General features: G+C 39.8%; 1 protein-coding gene across 3 annotated transcripts in view; it reads right to left on the bottom strand.

Annotated features, from left to right (window-relative positions):
* KCNMB2 (potassium calcium-activated channel subfamily M regulatory beta subunit 2) overlaps window positions 1-20,317 on the bottom strand; it is a 607,102-nt gene that overhangs the window by 107,942 nt on the left and 478,843 nt on the right. For 2 of the 3 annotated variants that reach the window (XM_040349404.1, XM_040349403.1), the window contains exon 3: window positions 14,925-15,044. In XM_040349404.1, coding sequence (XP_040205338.1) covers window positions 14,925-14,980 — 56 coding nt within the window. In that variant the 5' untranslated portion in view covers window positions 14,981-15,044. Of the gene's footprint in view, window positions 1-14,924; window positions 15,678-20,317 lie in introns of those variants that run through there. The other variant, XM_040349402.1, reaches the window with a different exon arrangement.

Raw genomic sequence — 20,317 nt, 5'->3', positions numbered from 1 at the left:
GCACGGTACAAAGAACACCCATATGACATAGTGTAGTAAGTTTAATAAAAGCAGATACATAGTAATTTCTAATAATGGGTGAACAACTCACTTGGTACATGGACCAAAATGGTCAAAGAGAATGCTCCCCCCTACAGCTGCAGGTTCTTGCTCTTTTTTTATTAACTAATTGTTATAGGTAATGAAAAGAACAAATTTGCTCTTTTAAAAGATTATATTCACATATATATATATATATATATATATATATATATATATATATATATATATATATATATATATATATATATATATATATATAATTCTACAGAAATATATTTTTTTAGTTATTGATTATTTGTGTAGATAATAAAGCTGTTACAGTTTTATCTGTAATTTAAACAGTTTCCACTGGGTAGTATTACTATTACTAGTTAGGACTTGTGTGTACTTGTCAAAACTTTTTCTCCCATATCAGATGTGCTTATCACTGGTCATGCTCCTATGTCAGTAGTTAGTTTCACATATCAGTACTCAACCTAATATTTTAGTAGTCATGTTCACATGTCAGGAGTATGCCTTATATGTCACTAGCAATCCTCATATGTCAGTAGCCAGCTTTACATTAGGATAATTAGCCTGGCATGTGAGGAGTCTCATGTGTCGGTCTTGCAGTTTAGTGGCAGAAGATAGTCTTGCATGTGAGGATTAGGCGTCAGTCTTGCATTTCATTTAATTGTTCTTCTCATTACACATTCTCCTTAACACTCATTCTTAAAGTGGTAGTAAAGCCTCATTTTGATTTTTTACCTACAGGCAAGCTTATACTAAAGCTTACCTGTAGGTAAAATGAATATCTCCTAAACGTGTCCCATGTAGGAGACATTGAGGTGAGCAGCAGCTGATGATACATGTGCTCTGAAGAATCAGCATACCGATGCCGCTTCTTCAGAATGCTCTGTCGTGGCTATGACTTCACCAGTGATGCTACAGCAGCTCGGCCATTCAATCTGCCAAAGCCCATGAACCTGGAAGGAAAACCAGGTGAAGGTGGAAGCCCTGTCAGTGTTGACAAAGCACCGCTGGAGGGCTTCGTTCTAAGGTAAATCTCTCAAAATTTGCTAGTATGTACATACTAATATTTTTTTTTTCCACAATGCCGTGGTTTGCTACTGCGTTAAGTGTCTGTACTCATTAACCACTCATTGTCCAGTTGCTAAACAAATTCTCATGTATCAGCACTCATTGTACTCTTCCTGAATCAACTATCACAAACAATGCCAAATTATGAAGTATCTCCTAAAATGAACCATGTAGGCCAGGCAAATAACACATTGTACCAGTCTCAGAGGGCCACACAGATGAGATTTCTCTTGCTAAGAAAGGGTGCCTGCCTTTAAACAGGACGTTAACTTTTATAAGTTCAAAATACATAAGAGGATCAATTTGGCTAATTATTTCATTAATGTTTTATACTTCATTTCCAAGGTGATCTCGTTAGTTTCTCATTAGAGCAATTCTTTGATTGTCACTGCCTTTGTGTCTTTTTTTATTCTATTTTCTAAAGATTTTATTTTCTGGGTATATGAATATGTACTGTATTTACACTTGTTTTTTTACTTCACTATCATAACAGGATGGAATAACAATCCAACCAAACTACAGGTGGCCCATAGTCCAAAAAATTGTCATATGCTGACATATTTAAAGGACAAATCCAAATGACAAGTGTGGTACTTTTGGCACTTTGGCTAGGAATTTTTATTAATTTACCAACTTCACGACAAAAAAAAAAAGCAGGGTGAAAGCACAGATGTCTCATCAGATCTTTTCATCAACTGAACAGCAACTTAACAGACCTTAGCTCAGAGAAGATCTCACTGCACCAAACACACACATAAAAAAAAAAAAACAACAGCAGAGGGCCTACAATATAGGACTTAGTGTATAGATTTGCCAAAGGCTATATAATCATATATCAGCTTGTAAAAGGGTCAGTAGGAACATATCAACTGTTATACTAGAGCATTGTAATGTTCAAAAATGAAATTGTTATAGCTGTAAGCATAGCATCACAAATAAATTAACTACTGGTATGTTTTTCTCAAAAGCATTATTTTAGGTGAAGCCTTGAGTAGCCAGTGTAGCACAGGAAAATTATAATTAGTTGTTACCCTCTTGCTGACCGTCCTGTAGTAGATTTACTGCTCTTCGCAGGGTCACATATATATATATATATATATATATATATATATAGATCTATCTATCTATCTATCTATATATATATATATATATATATATATATATATATATATATATATATATATATCTATATACGTGATCCACTTCTGGGTATTGAGTGAAAGTGCGTGGCGCCACCGGCTTGCTCCCACTGTGATTTTACAGTCTGCCTATGTAAACAATAGAGATTACAGAGCTGGGAATTTAGAATTCAAGTCAAAGTTTAAAATGCATTTAGGGGGTGCCTAAGACTAATAGGACAAGCGTATTCAGAATTAAAAGAATATCTAAAATTATTTAGCAGACATCAAGTTCAAATGTCAACTGTTTTAGCCAAGAGCATGAAAAATACTTTCTGCACAACTGTGGCCAATTGTACCTCAAGAGGGTGTTTTTTTTCTTGATCCCACAGATGCAGACAGATAAATTACCTATATAAAATCATTTTTGTACTATCCTTTAGTAACTATAACGTGTCCATCATTAGTTGAACCATCGCAGTCCTTTTAAATTTTGTGATTAAATAAGATATTACTATTTTACAGGGATTCCACAGCCTAATTCATAGTGGCTTGGTGTATATTGTCTTTATGTAATATGTATTGATGCATTAAAAACAGGTATTAAAAAGCCTTGATCAATGGCTGTTAACCTTATCCAATTTCTAAAGTCAAAAATTCATTGCAGATGTACACAAGTCAAAATGCACAAATAAGTGTATGTTGATGTATAACAATGCATCTAACTAAAGCTCCAAAAAAGCACACCTCTACATATAGATCAAAATGGGTCCCTCCCTTTTTATTGCGTGACACGTGTTTGAAGTTGATTTCCAACTTCTTATAGAGGTTAACTTAAGCCCTGTACACACGATCGGATATCTGATGGAATCTAATCCGATGGATTGTTTTATCGGATATCCGATGAAGCTGACTTTCATCAGTCTTGCCTACACACCATTGGTTAAAAATCCGATCGTGTCCAACACGATGATGTAAAACACTACTACGTGCTGAGAAAAATGCTTCAGAGCATGCGTCGACTTGATTCTGGGCATGCAATGGACACCCCCACAGACAATCTTTTTTTTTTGTCGGTTTTTTAACCATAGGAAAAATGTAAAACAGGTTCTATTTTTTTTCACCGATGGAAATAAAAACGATGGGGCCCACACATGATCGGTTCGTCTGATGAAAGCGGTCCATCGGTCCGTTTTCATTAGACAAACCAATCGTGTGTACAGGGCTTTACTGCTAAGAAGTGAATAGTCTGAATAGCTTCTGCATGCACCCTCTGTAAGTGTCAGCTAGCAGATACCGACCTATATAAATTTTAGATTAGAGAGTTAACAGTTGATCAGACAGTCCTGTTCCTGTTGTATTCTGTTTAAAGCGAACCTAAATCATTTACTTTACTTTCGGATAGAATAGAGCAGTGTGTCTCTGGGGAGATTTACCTTTACATCTCGTCCCAAAAATGCAACAGGATGTGAGCGGAATGGCCTATAAAGTAATTCCTCTTAAGCTGGCCATACATGGATTGAAATTCAGCCAGTTCCGAAGGGACTTGACAAATTTTGATCCATGTATGGGCAGTGTGGCTATACAGAAGTCAATTGGTAGACCCTACAGGTTTTCTCTGCTTAGTCAGGGCTGCAGGCTACAGTCTGCAATGCAGATCAGTGTATTCTGGCAGCGGGGAAGTCTCCTCACTGTCAGAATACAATGACACAGCAAGGAGGATTCCCCAAATCTACCTCAAATGTGTGGATGGGGGAATCAGGTCATTTTTTTCATTCAACCCTCTGTTTAATCTAAATAAATGGACTCATATATGCAGGGCAGGACTTAGGGTGGTGGGGGCCCCCGGGCTTGAGTCACTTTCGGGCCCTACCTTTTATACATTACGTTTAATAGAACAAAATGATACGTACACAAGCTATGCATTAGAGCTACACAATTCTGGATAAACTGAGAATAAAAATAGAGATCACGATTCTGAACAAACAACTAAACAAAATTACATAATTTATGTTAATTGCTGAAGTCTATTAAAAATGTTTAATTAATCTGAATTATTTAAAAAAAATTGAGTTTGAATGAATGATTCAATTCCTCAATCAAATACACTTGTTTCATAGATGAATAAGCATTTTTGAACGAATCTGTACCTGTCAGGTGGAGAGGGATCATATAATTCCATCGTACGAGCCTTCATGTCTGTCCATCGGTAGCCGCCGCAGCTATAAATAGTGTCATTCGGATGCCGGCACATGCTCAGAAGAATGACCAGGCGTAATGACGTCATTACGACCGCGTCGCATAATGATGACGCGTAGTCATTAATAGTAAACATAGCGTTGTCCCGAAAGACATGATGTAAGGGCACAAAAAAGTTCTAAAGTCAATGTATTCAAAGGGCAAATCCAGCAATTGGAGCCAAAGTAACATGCCACCTCCAGCAAAAGGACAGACACTGGGCATAATATTGCAACAAATTGCTTCACAAGGGTAATAATAAAAGAAAGACAGTTTGTCTACTTGGACAGAGGACAAAAATGATCAATGTCACTAGAACAGGTAAAAATGCTAGACCAATCAACACACTTTAAATGAAAAATTAAATGACTGGCATATTATTGAAAAAATGTAACGTAAACGGGCGGGGCCCCCTATTGGTCGGGGGCCCATGGGCATGAGCCCAGTCAAGCCCAATGGTAAGTCCGGCCCAGCATATATGGGCTGCCTTAATCTCTATTGGGAACTCGCATGTGCCTATTGGGACATTTACCCTAACCTAATGCCACGAACACACGATCATTTTTCGGCATGAAAAAAACGTTGTTTTTCAAAAATGTCATTTAAAATTATCGTGTGTGGGCTTCACGTAATTTTTCAGGTTCTGAAAAACGAAAAGAAAAAAAAAATGGAACCTGCTGCATTTTTTAACGTCGTTTTAAACAATGTCGTTTTTTGGGTTGTAAAAAATGATCGTGTGTGGGCTAAAATGAAGTAAAAAACCCGTGCATGCTCAGAAGCAAGTTATGAGACGGGAGCGCTCGTTCTGGTAAAACTACCGTTCATAATGGAGTAAGCAAATTCATCACGCTGTAACAGACAAAAAAGTGCGAATCGTCTTTTACTAACACGGAATCAGCTAAAGCAGCCCAAAGGCGAATGGAACTTTATAGAGCCGTCGTACGTGTCGTACGCTTTGCTAGATCATTTTTTTAAAACGATGGTGTGTAGGCAACATCGTTTTAATGATGAAGTTGGGAAAACTTCGTTTTTTCGACATGCTGAAAAACAACGTTTTTTTTTCATGCTGAAAAATGATCGTGTGTACGCAGCATAAGTTCCTGTAACAACCTTAAAATGTTGGTTTTCTGTCAAGAGTCAATGGTCACAATGACTAATAGAGTGAGTCTATCTTGTGGGAAAACAAAGAAGAATAAAAAACCTGGCAGGAGTACTAATCCTTCCCTATTATATCCAAAACTAGCTTTGCCTACACATACACTTTAATCTATTTGGGGAAATGCCATTTCCATAGTCTAGGTGCATTTCATGTGACATTTCACTGTTCACCTATCTGTCTTTTCACATCTGTAAAATGGCAGCACTACCTTTTTTTGTCCTCTAGATATCCTTAATGAAAATAAATTGACTACTGCCAATCTAATGTCATTTTAAAAATTGACGATGTAACTAAAATAATATAATAATTTTAAATAAAATAATTTATAGCTGCAATTTGTTGTATTTTAAAACATTTTACAACATCAAGACATTTTGCAGGAGCAGTATATTCTCCATCCACATCTGAACCTAGGTCTTCCTAAAAAGAAATTGCTAGTGACCCATAATAGGTAAATGCTTTTGTTTCAATGATAAGTACCCATTAAAGATAACTAATAGTACAGTTTATCTAATTCTTTATCATTCAAAGCTTATGTGGGTAAACTTAACCATTAAAAACTAACTTCCGTAATAGCTATATACTACCATGCTAGTTCTGCCCAAATGAATGTAATGCCTTTCTAAATTTTATGCCACGTACACACGATCGGAAAATCCGACAAGAAAAGTCAGATGTGATCTTTTGGTCGGAAATTCCGACCATGTGTAGGCTCCATTGGACATTTTTGGTCGGAATTTCCACCAAGAAAAATTTGAGCTGGTTCTCAAATTTTCCAACAAGAAAAGTTCTTGGAGGAAATTCCAATAGTCTGTATGCAATTCCAAAGCATGCTCAGAATCAATTTTGACGCATGCTCAGAATCATTGAACTTCATTTTTCTAGGCTCGTTGTAGTGTTGTACGTCACCGCGTTGACGGTTGGAATTTTGTGTGACTATGTGTATGCAAGACAAGTTTGAGCCAAAATTCAGTTGGAAAAAAATCCACTGTTTTCTTGTCGGAATTTACGATCGTGTGTAAGCGGCATTAGCCTATTCTACTGTATTAATGTTGCATGTAACCTAGAAATTTTGTCTTTTTAATAATTTAGGTACATTGAAAGATATAGCTTCAAATAAATCAATCTTAAGCTATGGCCACTTGCTGCCAAATCACGTACCTAGTACGTCATTTGACTTCAAGTGGTTTTACCGGGATCACCCAGGTTGAATAACAAGCCTCTGGATTGCTATTACAAGCAGGGATGTCCCCCCCTTCAACCGCCTTCTGCGGCTTACTCTGGTTCTCCTGCCCCACCTACCAACTGCCACGTCAATTGGCTAGTCGGAGAACCATACAAAGTCGGGATCGGCTTTGATCAGGTATCCACTATGGTAACCAGGAGGCAATGACATGTTATCACTTCTAGTTTACCGGGATGTCAATGATCGAAAGTATTCAAAAACACTGATCTTGGTGTTTTGAATGCTTTCAAGGGCAGAAGAGGGATTTGGGGTCTTATAGACCCCAGATCCCTCCATCAAAAGTACCTGTCACATGCCTATTGCTATCACAAAGGATGTTTACATTTCTTGTGACAGCAATAACAGTATTTAAAAAAATGAAAAGCAATAGTGTAAAAAAAAAAAGTTATAATTAATATATTTTTTTTAAAGTGCCCCCATCCCCGTGTTAGTGCGCAAAGGTGAATGGTTGCTTCAGGCCCGAACGCACGCAAACAATGATCATCCCACACATGTGAGACACTGCCACGAACATCAGATCATAGGCACTAAGTCTAGCACTAGACCTCCTCTGTAAATCTAAAGTGGTAACATGTAAAGGTTTTTAAAGCATTGCCTATGGAGAGTAACATTTACATAATTTGTTCCTGTTACAAGGGTGTGCACAATTTTAAAATGTGACATATTTGATATCCATTTACTCGGCGTAACATCATCTCCAGGGCCTCTCTTTCTTCAAGTGGTTAAAGGATATATGGTCAGTAGAGATATGTTCAGATCAACATACATTACATGCTGCTATCTTCCTTGTAGACATATTGTTTGACAGGCCCTCAAATGTAAAGGATAAAAAATACTTTTAAAAACGTTTTTTTCCCCTCCATAGGCCTAAGTGGAAAATCCTGCAGAAGAAACAACCTCTCAACTGGGGCCTACAGAAAAAGTACCATGACTATAGAATCACTACAGTTGCCATAGACTACAACAGGTGGAGGCAGAATTATCTGAAAGTCTTCTCACAGATTTTGTACATACAGTTTATATATATGGGTAAAATAAGTATTAAATACGTCACAATTTTTCTAGGTAAATGTATTTCTAAAGGTGCTATTGACATTACATTTTTACCACATGTCGGTAACAACCCATGCAATCCATATATACAAAGAAACCAAAACAAATACGTTCAGAAATTACGGTAAGTTATGTGTAATAAAATGAAATGACACAGGGAAAAAGTATTGAAAACATGAAGAAAGGGAGGTGCAAAAAGGCATCGAAAGCCAAGACACCAGCTGAAATCTATCAGTAATTAGAAAGCAATTCTGCCCCTTGTCAGTGCAAACTAATATCAGCTGGTTCAGTCTCAATTGATAGCCTACCAAGGTGTTACACAAGAAACATCGCATGATGGGTAAAACCAAAGAGCTCTCTCAGTACCTTTGCAGCCTTATTGTTGCAACACATACTGATGGCAATGGTTACAGAAAGAGTTCTAAACTTCTGAATTTGTCAGTGAGCACTGTTGGGGCCATAATCCGAAAGTGGAAAGAACATGATATCACTATAAACAAGGTGCTTCTCGCAAGATTTATGAGAAGTGAAAAGATTATCAGAAGAGTTGCCCAAGAGCCAAGGACCACTTAGGGAGAGCTTCAGAAAGACCTGGATTTAGCAGGTACAATTGTTTCAAAGAAATGCACTCAACCGGCATGGCCTGTATGCACGCTCACCACGCAAGACTCCATTGCTGAAGACAAAGCATGTTAAAGCTTGTTTACATTTTGCTGCACAACCTTTTGACAAGCCTGTAAAATACTGGGAGAATATAGTCTGGTCAGATGAGACCAAACTTGAACTTGGATGCCATAATACACACCATGTTTGGAGGTCAAATGGTACTGCACATCACCCCAAAAACACCATTCCAACAGTGAAGTTTGGAGGTGGGAATATTGTAGGGTTGCCAACCGTCAGTAAATTTACAAACAGTTTGTAAAATCCGTAATTTTTGCATCTGTCCATAAATGTCCATTATGGACATATTGGGCCAGATTCAGAAAGATCAGCGGATCTTTCTGCTGGCGTAACGAATCTCATTTACATTACGCCGCCACAAGTTTTTTAGGCAAGTGCTTTATTCACAAAGCACTTGCCTGTAAAGTTGCGGCGGCGTATCGTAAATCGTCCGGCGGAATTCAAATTCGGCGGGTAGGGGGCGTGTATCATTTAAATGAAGCGCGTCCCCGCGCCGAACGAACTGCACATGCGCCGGCCGCGACTGAATCCCAGTGCGCATGCTCCAAATGACGTCGGCAAATCGTCATGCTTTCGACGTGAACGTAAATTCCGTCCAGCCGTATTCGCGAACGACTTACGCAAACAACGTAAAATTTAAAAACTCGGCGCGGAAACGACGGCCATACTTAACATTAGTTAATATGCAAATACAGTGATACCTATTATAAATAAGGTGCCAAATGTGATATTAAACAGCGCTCCAAAAAATAGGTGAAAATGTAAATCAACAAATATAATATTGGTACAGTGACATAGTGAAAAATAAATAAATATTATTTTTCACTATGTCACTGTACCAATATTATATTTGTTGATTTACATTTTCACCTATTTTTTGGAGCGCTGTTTAATATCACATTTGGCACCTTATTTATAATAGGTATCACTGTATTTGCATATTAACTATTTTGGATTCTATAATTTTTAAAGCAGCAGCTCTTGCATATTTATTAATTTATTCATTTATTTTATAAATATCACTAGTGTTCACATTTATTCTCCAGCTACGCGCAGTGAGGGTGGCTCACATTAGACGGCCCTTATCTCCACCCCTTTTTTCTACATACTTAACATTAGCTACCCCTCATATAGCAGGGGTAACTATACGCCGGAAAAAGCCGAATGCAAACGACGTAAAAAAAAAAAGTGCCGGGCGGTCGTTCGTTTCTGAATCGGCCGTAAATCCTCATTTGCATATTTGCGTAAAAGATACGGAAGCGCCACCTAGCGGCCAGCCTGAAATTGCAGCCTAAGATCCGACAGTGTAAGACACTTACACCTGGCGGATCTTAGGGATATCTATGCGTAACTTATTCTCTGAATCAGTCGCATAGATACGACCGGCCGAACTCAGAGATACGACTACGTATCAGGAGATACGACGTCGTATCTCTTTCTGAATCTGGCCCACAGACTACATGTCCATAATGGACATTTATGGACAGATGCAAAAAATATGTATTTTACAAACTGTTTGTAAATTTACTGAAAGTTGGCAACCCTGGAATATTGTGGTGTGGGACTGTTTTTCAGCAGTACTGGCAAACTTCATACATTGAGGAAGGATAAATGGAAAAATGTACCAAGACATTCTTGATAAAAATCTGCTGCCATCTACCAGGATGATGAAGATGTAACGAGGGTGGACATTTCAGCAAGACAATGATCACATACACAAAGCCAAGGAAACTCCCAATTTGTCTAAAATAAAGAAAATAAAGCTGCTAGAATGGCCCAGCCAATCACCTGACTTGAATCCAATCGAAAATTTATGGAAAGAACTAAAGATCAATGGGCCAGATTCACGTAGAGGAGCAACGGCGTAACGTATCGTAGATACGTTACACCGCCGCAAGTTTTCATCGCAAGTGCCTGATTCACAGAGCACTTGCGATGAAAACTACGCCCGCGGCCTCCAGCGCAAGGCGGGCCAATTTAAATGGGCGTGTGCCATTTAAATTAGGCGCGCTCCCGCGCCGGACCTACCGCGCATGCTCCGTTTCCGAACTCCCGCCGTACTTTGACGTCATTTTTTCGAACGGCGACGCGCGAGGCGTAATTCCGTATTCCCGGACGGCTTACGCAAATGACGTTATTTTTTAAATTTCGATGCGGGAACAACAGCCATACTTTATACAGCTATACGATTGCTGTGTAAAGTTAAGGCACCAAAAAAAACGACTAACTTTGCGACGGGAAACTAGACTAGCGGCGACGTAGCGAAAGCGAAAAACCGTCGGGAATCGGCGTAACTCCTAATTTGCATACCCGACGCTGGTTTACGACGCGAACTCCCCTCAGCGGCGGCCGCGGTATTGCATCTTAAGATCCGACAGTGTAAAACAATTACACCTGTCGGATCTTATGGCTATCTATGCGTAACTGATTCTATGAATCAGTCGCATAGATAGAAACAGAGATACGACGGCGTATCAGGAGAAACGCCGTCGTATCCCTTTTGTGAATCTGGCCCAGAACTCATAGACGAGGCCCACAGAACCTTCAAGATTTGAAGACTGTTTGTGTGGAAGAATGGGGCAAAATCACACCTGAACAATGCATGCAACTAGTTTCTCCATACAGCAGGCGTCTTGAAGCTATCATTACCAACAAAGTATTTTGTATGAAGTATTAAATACATTTTGGCTAGCGTGTTCAATACTTTTTCCCTGTGTCCTTCCATTTTAGCACACAGAAATGAATTTCAGAATGCATTTGTTTTGGTTTCTTTTTGCATGGGTTGTTACCAACATGTGGTGAAAATTTCATGTCAATAGCACCTTTTCATAAATATATTTACCTAGAAAAATGTTGAAGTATTCAATGCTTATTTTATCCACTGTATATCAAACTATACATATACATATATCGTTGTTCATGTTTTTTCTGACACTTGTGGGGGTATATTCTATAATAACTCTATGCTTTTATTGCTGCCTGTGTCGCCATTGAGGTAAATACTGTTCTGTGCCTCATAATTTGAGAAGAAATGGAGAGATTTTTGCTTTCTGATCAGGCATCCATGAAAGAGAAAGTGAGGGGAGGGGTACTGTCCTCCTAATGGAGACGCAGCAAGTAATTAGAAGTAAATTAAATAGATGCTACAACACCCACACTGTCCAAAGCAAAAAAAAAACGAATTTACTGTGTGTTATGGGGTTTGTACTGCATGGACATCACATGCTGCGAGATAAGGTAAATCCACTAGGACGTAAAACTACCTCAGCTGTCACTTTTAAACTGTCCTGATCTAGGACCAGTCCAAATTTGTTTGCTCATCTCTACCCATTACAGAGCTTCTTCTACACCCTGTTCAGCTGCTGTCACTGGGAAAGTAAAGCCTTGTGTACTTTCCAAACTGACGTGTCAAAGCTCACATACTGTATGGCTATAAATTACTCCTCATGCCGCGTACACACGATCATTTTTCAGCATGAAAAAAAACGTTGTTTTTCAGCATGTCCAAAAAACAAAGTTTTCCTAACTTCATCATTAAAACGATGTTGACTACACACTATCGTTTTTAAAAAATGATCTAGCAAAGCGCGGTGACGTACAACACGTACAACGGCACTATAAAGGGGAAGTTCCATTCGCCTTGGGGCTGCTTTAGCTGATTCCGTGTTAGTAAAAGACGATTCACGCTTTTCTGTCTGTTACAGCGTGATGAATGTGCTTACTCCATTATGAACGGTAGTTTTACCAGAACAAGCTCTCCCGTCTCATAACTTGCTTCTGAGCATGCGCGGGTTTTTCACGTCGTTTTAGCCCACACACGATTATTTTTTACAATCCGAAAAACGAGATAGTTTAAAACGACGTTAAAAAATGCAGCATGTTCGAATTTTTTTTGTCGTTTTTCAGAACCTGAAAAATTATGTGTAGCCCACACACGATCATTTAAATGACGTTTTTGAAAAACAACGTTTTTTTCATGCCAAAAAATGATCGTGTATACGCGGCATCAGTCCCATGCGACAGTGCTGGACCAATCACAAACCAGTAGTACTTCCACATGGGAGAGGGGAAGAAGTCACATGTTCATTCATAAGCTGAAGAGATGGATATTTTACTTCTCTACTGGCAGAGCAGCATGGGGAGTGAGGAGATCTGAGTATATGCCACTGGAGAGGGGGAAATAAAGTATCACTTTTACAATATGCTTTTTGGAAAAAGAAAGTGTTATTTTAAGTACAAAAAATTCATAGTTACCAACTGTCCCGAATTTCCTGGGATATTCATTGGATTTTGACCCTTTTCCCAAATTTTTGGAGTCCCAGGAAATGTTTTTCTTGTTTTTTTTCGCCACCGATTGGCCCACCGCCGCTAGAGGACCGTGGCTGGCGGAGACAATGTCTCCCCCGGCCGCCATTTTTAAGAAGACCAACTGGCTCCGCTGCCATTACGGTGTAGCATGAACATAAATAGAGGCAGAGCCAGCTGCGTGGCTGTACTAGAAACCAAGCCGCTCCGGCGCCGCCCACCCCCCGCCCCGCTCCTTTCCATAACAGATCACAGACAGGGAAGGGCGGGGCCGCAGCAGCAGCTTAATTTCTATTGTAGCCACACGACTTTTGGTCTTCTTAAAAATGGCGACCGGTGGAGACATTGTCTGGTGTTTGGAGTATCTTTAACATCCAATTAGTTAAACTTTCTGGAATGCACATATTTATATTGTGGTGTAGGATCTGGGCCTGCTGTCCTTCCATCCCTCTTTCTTTCTTTCTTTCTTTCTTTCTTTCTTTCTTTCTTTCTTTCTTTCTTTCTTTCTCTCTCTCTTTCTCGCCCTCTTTCTTTCTTTCTGTCTCTCCCTCTTTCTTTCTTTCTTTCTTTCTTTCTTTCTTTCTTTCTTTCTCTCTTTCTCGCCCTCTTTCTTTCTTTCTTTCTCTCTTTCTCCCCCTCTTTCTTTCTCCCTCATTCATATCAGACTCTAACCACACCCCTTTCGAGCCACGCCCATTTAAGCCATACCCACTATTTTGCGTAAACCACACATTTTCTCTTCTGCTGTGGCACGCCTACAAATGAATGCCCCGCCCCATAATTTAAACAAGGCTCCGCCTACATGCAAAAAAGTATCCCGACTAATTTTTTTGCAACTATGAAAATGGTTTATATGAAAATGTTGTTCATTAAAAATAAAATGCAACACCATAATTCTCTGCCAATAGCAAACATGTACCGTAACGGCTTATTCATACCAGGTGCATTGAGCTGCTTCGATTGGTATTGCTCAGCATAAGATCAATGTGAGGGCCCTGCTCACACAATTCATGTACGTTGGGGTGTTCTGTGTACGGATTCAGCATGTCTGCATTTCTCCAAATCAAAACTCACGCCACCACATGTCAGTTCATGGAAGCACATTATTATTATTATTATTATTAATATACAGCATTTACTGCAGTGCATACAGCTAAATATTATGATATGTTGTGACATTTCAAAACTTTTAAAAATAAAGAAACCTGTGTGATGCACTGTAATATGTGTCTGCTAGTATGAACGGGCCCTAATACTATCAGTGACACTTGACGGCTATAAGTTAATGCAAAAGGTACTATCAAACGTTCAAGAAAAAAACTGTGCAGTATACAGCTTGGAGTAAGAGAATGTGTTTTTTTTCCCTGAAAACATCAAAATACCATTTTCATATTAAAATTATTAAGTTATTAAATAATTATTCATTCCTTTTGTTCACATAAATTAAAACCAATTTACTTTTTGACAGCTGGGTTCTTTAAACATGAGTGTAATTTTTAGCCTCTATTAAATTGACACTATTCTCCAAAAAGAATCCATACACATCAACTACATAATGCCACTGTTATTTTTCACTAAAAATGTGTTTTTACTATGTTTCTCTCCCTTCCTGTAACATCCTCTGTGAGATCCCAAGCCTTTCTTTATCTGCCTCAACTCTGTTTGGAACGAGATTATTTGTGCACTGCCCTATGCACACTACATATCCTGTAGTTCATAGTCCAAAGTTTCTAGTTCATCCAGGGAGCAAGCAATAGAGGGTGGTGGCTATGTTCCTACATACAGTGGGACCAAGTAGAACAAACATAGCTGCCCCCTAACAAGGAGTCAAATCACATCAGCGAGAACAAAGGATATTGGAGATTTAGAGGAGGCTGGGAGTAATAGAAAATACTTTTTAAAATTAAGAATACAAACTTGAGCTTATAACACAAATGAACATTTTAAGAGAAATATCCATTGCAAAGTTATAAAAAAAGAGAATTTAAAAGAGACATACCTTCTTTCATCTGGTCTGTACGATGAGGCGGACCGGCCACTGGTCCAAATAAACATCTTAGAGTGTTGTCCAACTTTGCCTTTCCCGACAGCGGTGGACTTGGCAGACTGATGAAGTGACCTGAGAGACGGATACTTTGAGTCACTTATTTGAAGAACATGTTGACAATCAGTACCCATTGCCTGAATACTGAACAATGCAATGTTTATCTTTCCAGATAACACTCAAAAGGATTCTTAAAAAGAAGAGGAGGATCCCTTGATTAGTAAAAGTGATACGTAAAATATTGGCACTGATTCTCTCTGTACTGTTAATTGGCAGAGTTATCTCTTGCTTTGATTTTCACACATTAATTTCCATAAGTGTGAGATAAGGCATCCCTTATGGCAATTGATTTGCTTTGAACACAAGGAAACAATAGTGACCTAGTAGCCGTTAAGTCATAATCCTCTGAGCTTTTAACAAATTGTAGTTTAGATTTCTACAATTGTGTGTTATTTAATCCATCTGTTTTTCTTCAATTTTTTTGTTTCCTGAGCAGAAATATATCCAATGTAAATATATCAATCTATGGTGCATTCAATCCACATGGATCTGCTATCCAACCTGTAGTTTAATCTCGCTGCAGTAAACCACAGTGCACTCACACTGCTCAAAAGGATCTTAGCAACCTGGCCAGGTGCTGCTGTTCCATGATATCTGATGACCAGTCATGCAAACAGTGCCTTTTAAGGATTGTTTCCTTTTTCCCACTACTGCGTTTTTTTTTTAACTCATTGATAATCTGTGTAAGCAGCACTGCAAAAAAGGGATAAAGTTCTCCTCCAATACTATTTTTAAACTGTCAAATCCCCACAATATCTAACAATTAGAATTTAAAAAACATTTTTGTTGTATACTAGAAGAAATTACAATTAAAGTTTTGATGGTACCTGCTGACAATGCTCATTTTTTAGTTATGTAAAAGATATCTGAGGCCCCGTACACACGAGAGGATATCCGCGACGATGACCTGGCAACGTGCGCGACGCTGGAAGGTAAATACTTCCACGCATGCGTCGAATCATTACGACGCATGCGAGGGAGGGGAGCGGACGGACTGATCCGGTGAGTCTGTACAGACGACCGGGTCAGTCCGCTGGACTGGATTCCAGCGGATAGATTTCTTAGCATGCTAAGAAATTTTTATCCGCTGGGAATCCGTCGGCTGGATTTTTATCCGCCGGGAAATGTCTACTGATACGCCGGTGTACTTTCAAATTTGCTGCGTCGTATCTTTAGTTTGAATCCTCAAACCAAGATACGACGGCTTTTGGCTTCGATCCGACAGGCGTACGGCTTTGTACGCCTTCGGATCGTAGGTGCAGTACTTCGGCGCCCGCTGGGTGGAGTTTGTGTCGTTTTCCGCGTCGGGTATGCTAATTAGCTTTTTCCGTCGATCCACGAACGTACGCGTGGCCGTCGCATTCTCTTACGTCGTCGCTAGTCGGCTTTTCCCGACGTATAGTTAAAGCTGCTATTTTGTGGCGTATAGATAGACTCGCCATGTTAAAGTATGGCCGTCGTTCCCGCGTCAAATTTAAAAAAAATATTTTTGCGTAAGTCGTCCGTGAATAGGAAAGGACGTAACTCACGTCGAAGTTCAAAAAATGACGTCGGTGCCACGTCATTTCGCGCAAAGCACGGCGGGAAATTTCAAAACGGAGCATGCGCATTTCAATTGGTGCGGAGACGCGCTTCATTTAAATGAATCACGCCCCCTACCCGGCCAATTTGAAATACGCACCGAGAAATACACTACGCCGCCGTAACTTACGGCGCAAAATCTTCCTGGATTCGACTTAGAGCCAGGTAAGATACGGCGGCGTAGCATATCTCTGATACGCTGCACCAGGGCAATTCTATGTGAATCTAGCCCATAGTCGTAACTCGGAATCTAAGCCGTCGTATGTTTAAGTGTATTCTCAAACTGAGATACACTTAAACCTAGCTAAGATACGACGGCCTGCGCCGTCGTATCTTAGCTGTCTAGTTCCGCTGGCCGCTAGGGGCATGAACGCTGATTTACGCCTAGAATGCCTAAATCAGCGCGATACGCCGATTCACGAACGTACGCTTGACCGTCGCAGTAAAGATACGCCGTTTACGTAAGGCGTTTTCCGGCGTAAGGTTAGTCGAACAAATAGCTGGCCTAGTCAATGTTAAGTATGTCCGTCGTTCCCGCGTCGAAATTTGAAAATTTTACGTCATTTGGGTAAGTCGTCCGTGAATGGGGCTGGGTGTAATTTACGTTCACGTCGGAACCAATACGTCCTTGCGGAGTACTTTGGAGCAATGCACACTGGCATATGTCCACGGACAGCACATGCGCCGTTCGTAAAAATGTCAATCACGTCGGGTCATGAGTCATTTACATAAAACACACCCCTCATCCTCATTTGAATTAGGCGCGCTTACGCCGGCCCTTTCACGCTACGCCGCCGTAACTTAGGCGGAAAATGCTTTGTGAATACAGCACTTGCCTCTCTGATTTACTGAGGCGTAGCGTATATGCGATATGCTACGCTGCCTTAAAAGTAAGCCAGTCTATCTGAATCTGGCTATATGTTTTTAGGAAAGTCATAAAATACTTTTTATAATTGTCACACTCCAGCTTAACCACTTGCCTACTGGACACTTTCACCCCCTTCCTGCCCATTTCAACACTGTACCCAAATGAATTTTTTTTATAATTTTTTCCAAACAAATAGAGCTTCAGTGATAGGTGGCACTGATGGGCACTGATGAGGCAGCACTGGTGGGCACTGATGAGGAGGCACTGATGAGGCTGAACTGATAGGTGGCACTAAGGGGCACTGATGAGGCAGTACTGGTGGTCACTGATAAGGAGTTGATGAGGCTGTCCAAGGACCACGGCTATGGAATGCTCTACCTACAGACATTCGGTAGAAGAAAAGCATCAAGCCTTCAGAAAAAAACTTAAAGGATCACTAAAGGAATTTTTTTTTTTTAGCTAAATAGCTTCCTTTACCTTACTGCAGTACTGGTTTCATGTCCTCATTGCTTGTTTTTGCTTTGAAGTAGCTGTAATTCTGCTGTGATCTCTACACTTCCTGCTTGTCTGTCTCCTTATGAAAAATCTCATGGCAGCTTTTCACTGTGGTCCAAGCTGTGTGTCTAAAACTCCTCAGAACCAATCAGATTCATTTTAAAAACAAAACACTGCCCTGGATTTGTTTGTTTTTGTTCTGTGGGTCTCTTTACTTCACAGAAACATGAAACCAGTTTAAAAAAGAAAGTGAAACTAGAGGCACATTATATGATTGAATTTAATCTATTTTTAATCATTTTTAAAAGGAATCAGTTAACTTTTATGTCTCTATATACCCTGTAAACAGTCATTTCAGCAAAAAAATGTTTTTCCTTTAGTGACCCTTTAAGACCCTGAAGCGTGGCTGGATGACGACATTGGATACAGCAGCTTGAGGCGATTTAGTTTGCATTTGTAGCGCTATAGAAGTTACTCACTCACTGATAGGCACTGTGATGGGCTCTAATTTTATTTTTATTATTAAACGGCCCCCCACATCTCTTCTCCCTCCCTAATAAGGAATACATTTAATGTCTTGGTTTTCCGTTTAAGAAAAATGCTTTCCTGTTTCTCTAATGCTACCTTTTTGCCCCCTTTTAATTTTCATTTTTACTATAGGTTTCCCCAATATGGGGTAAAACTTTATTGAGGAAAGCCAGCTGCAGATGAATTGTATGTGGTGTTGATGGTTAAGGTGGCCTCTAGTGGCAAAATAAAATGATTGCACTTCCCTCAATTTTTGGAGTGTATAAACAAAAGCTCACCACTACCCCCCCCCCCACATCCCAGAAGAAGCTGAAGCTGATTGGGCGAAACTAGTTGGTTTAAACGATACCACGTGAATGATGCACTGACGTCACCATCGATGTTGGCTTGCTAGCCCGCACATGCTCACGGGAATCTGCGAGTACCACGAAATTAATTTACCCACTTAAGGACTGTGGGCCATATTCTCATAGAAGTTACGATGGAGTATCTCAGGATACTCCATCGTATCTCCCTTTTTTGGCCCGTGTATCTATGCGACTGATTCTTAGAATCATTTTCACATAGATACACTTAAGATCCGCCATCTGTAAGTCACTTACACTGGCGGATCTTAAATGTAATGACGCCGGCCGCTGCTAGATGGCATTTACGTGAAGGACTCATTTGCGTATGCAAATGATCCTTCTACGCCGATTCCCGAACGAGTTTGCGTCGCGTAACCGTCGCTAACGTCGTTTGCGTAAGTGGAAACTTACTCCTGCTATATGAGGAGTAAGTTTCCGCAAGTCCCACGTAGGCCATGTTACGGATGGCGTCGGGTCCGCGTCGTGTTTTTTCGTCGGGTACGTCGTTTCCGTAAGTCGTTCTTGAATACGACTTTACGTCAATGACGCACACGTCGGCGTCATTGACGTTTTCCGCCGAGAACTGGAGCATGCGCACTGGGCTTTTTGAAGCCCGGCGCATGCACAGTTCATTAGAATCGGGGGCGCGCTTAATTTGAATACAAGCTGCCCCTTTGGAGATCCGCCAGGCTACGCCGGGGCATTTACACTCCGCCGTCCCAACTTATGGAGCAAGTGTTTGGGGAATACAACACTTGCTCCTGTAAGTTGGGACAGCGGAGTGTAAGTGCCTTAAGCGCATCCCGCGGATCTTTAGAGAGAATATGGGCCTGTGCCTCTTTCTGAGATTTGGTGTTTACAAGTTGAAATATTTTTTTTTTTTCTAGAAAATTACTTAGAACCCCCAAACATTATAGAAAAAAAAAAAATATATATATATATATACATATATATAACACCCTAGAGAATAAAATGGCAGTCGTTGCAATATTTTCTGTTACAAGTGCACTTTTTTGGGAAAAAATACACTTTTTCAAATAAAAAAATAAGACAACAGTGAAGTTAACCCAATTTCTTTTATATTGTGAAAGATGATGTTACGCCACGTGAATTGATACCCAACATGTCATGGTTCAAAATTGCGCTCTCGCAATGAAATGGCGACAAACGTTTACCCATAAAAATTTCCATAGGCGATGTTTAAAAAATTCTACAGGTTGCATGTTTTTTTTTAGTTACAGAGGAGGTCTAGGGCTATAATTATTGTTCTCGCTTTAACGATCGCGGCAATACCTCAGATGTGTGGTTTAAAACACCATTTTCATATGCGGACGCTACTCACATATGCGTTTGCTTCTACACGCAAACTTGGCGGGATGGGGCGCAATAAAATTGTATTTTATTTTTTCTTATTTATTTTACTTTTAATTTTTTATTTTTACACTGTTCTTTTAAAAAAAAATTGTCAG

This window comes from Rana temporaria, chromosome 4, assembly GCF_905171775.1.
Source record: "Rana temporaria chromosome 4, aRanTem1.1, whole genome shotgun sequence".
Lineage (NCBI taxonomy): Eukaryota > Metazoa > Chordata > Amphibia > Anura > Ranidae > Rana > Rana temporaria.
The sequence above is the reverse complement of the archived record's forward strand: the minus strand, read 5'-3'. Positions and strand labels throughout refer to the sequence as shown.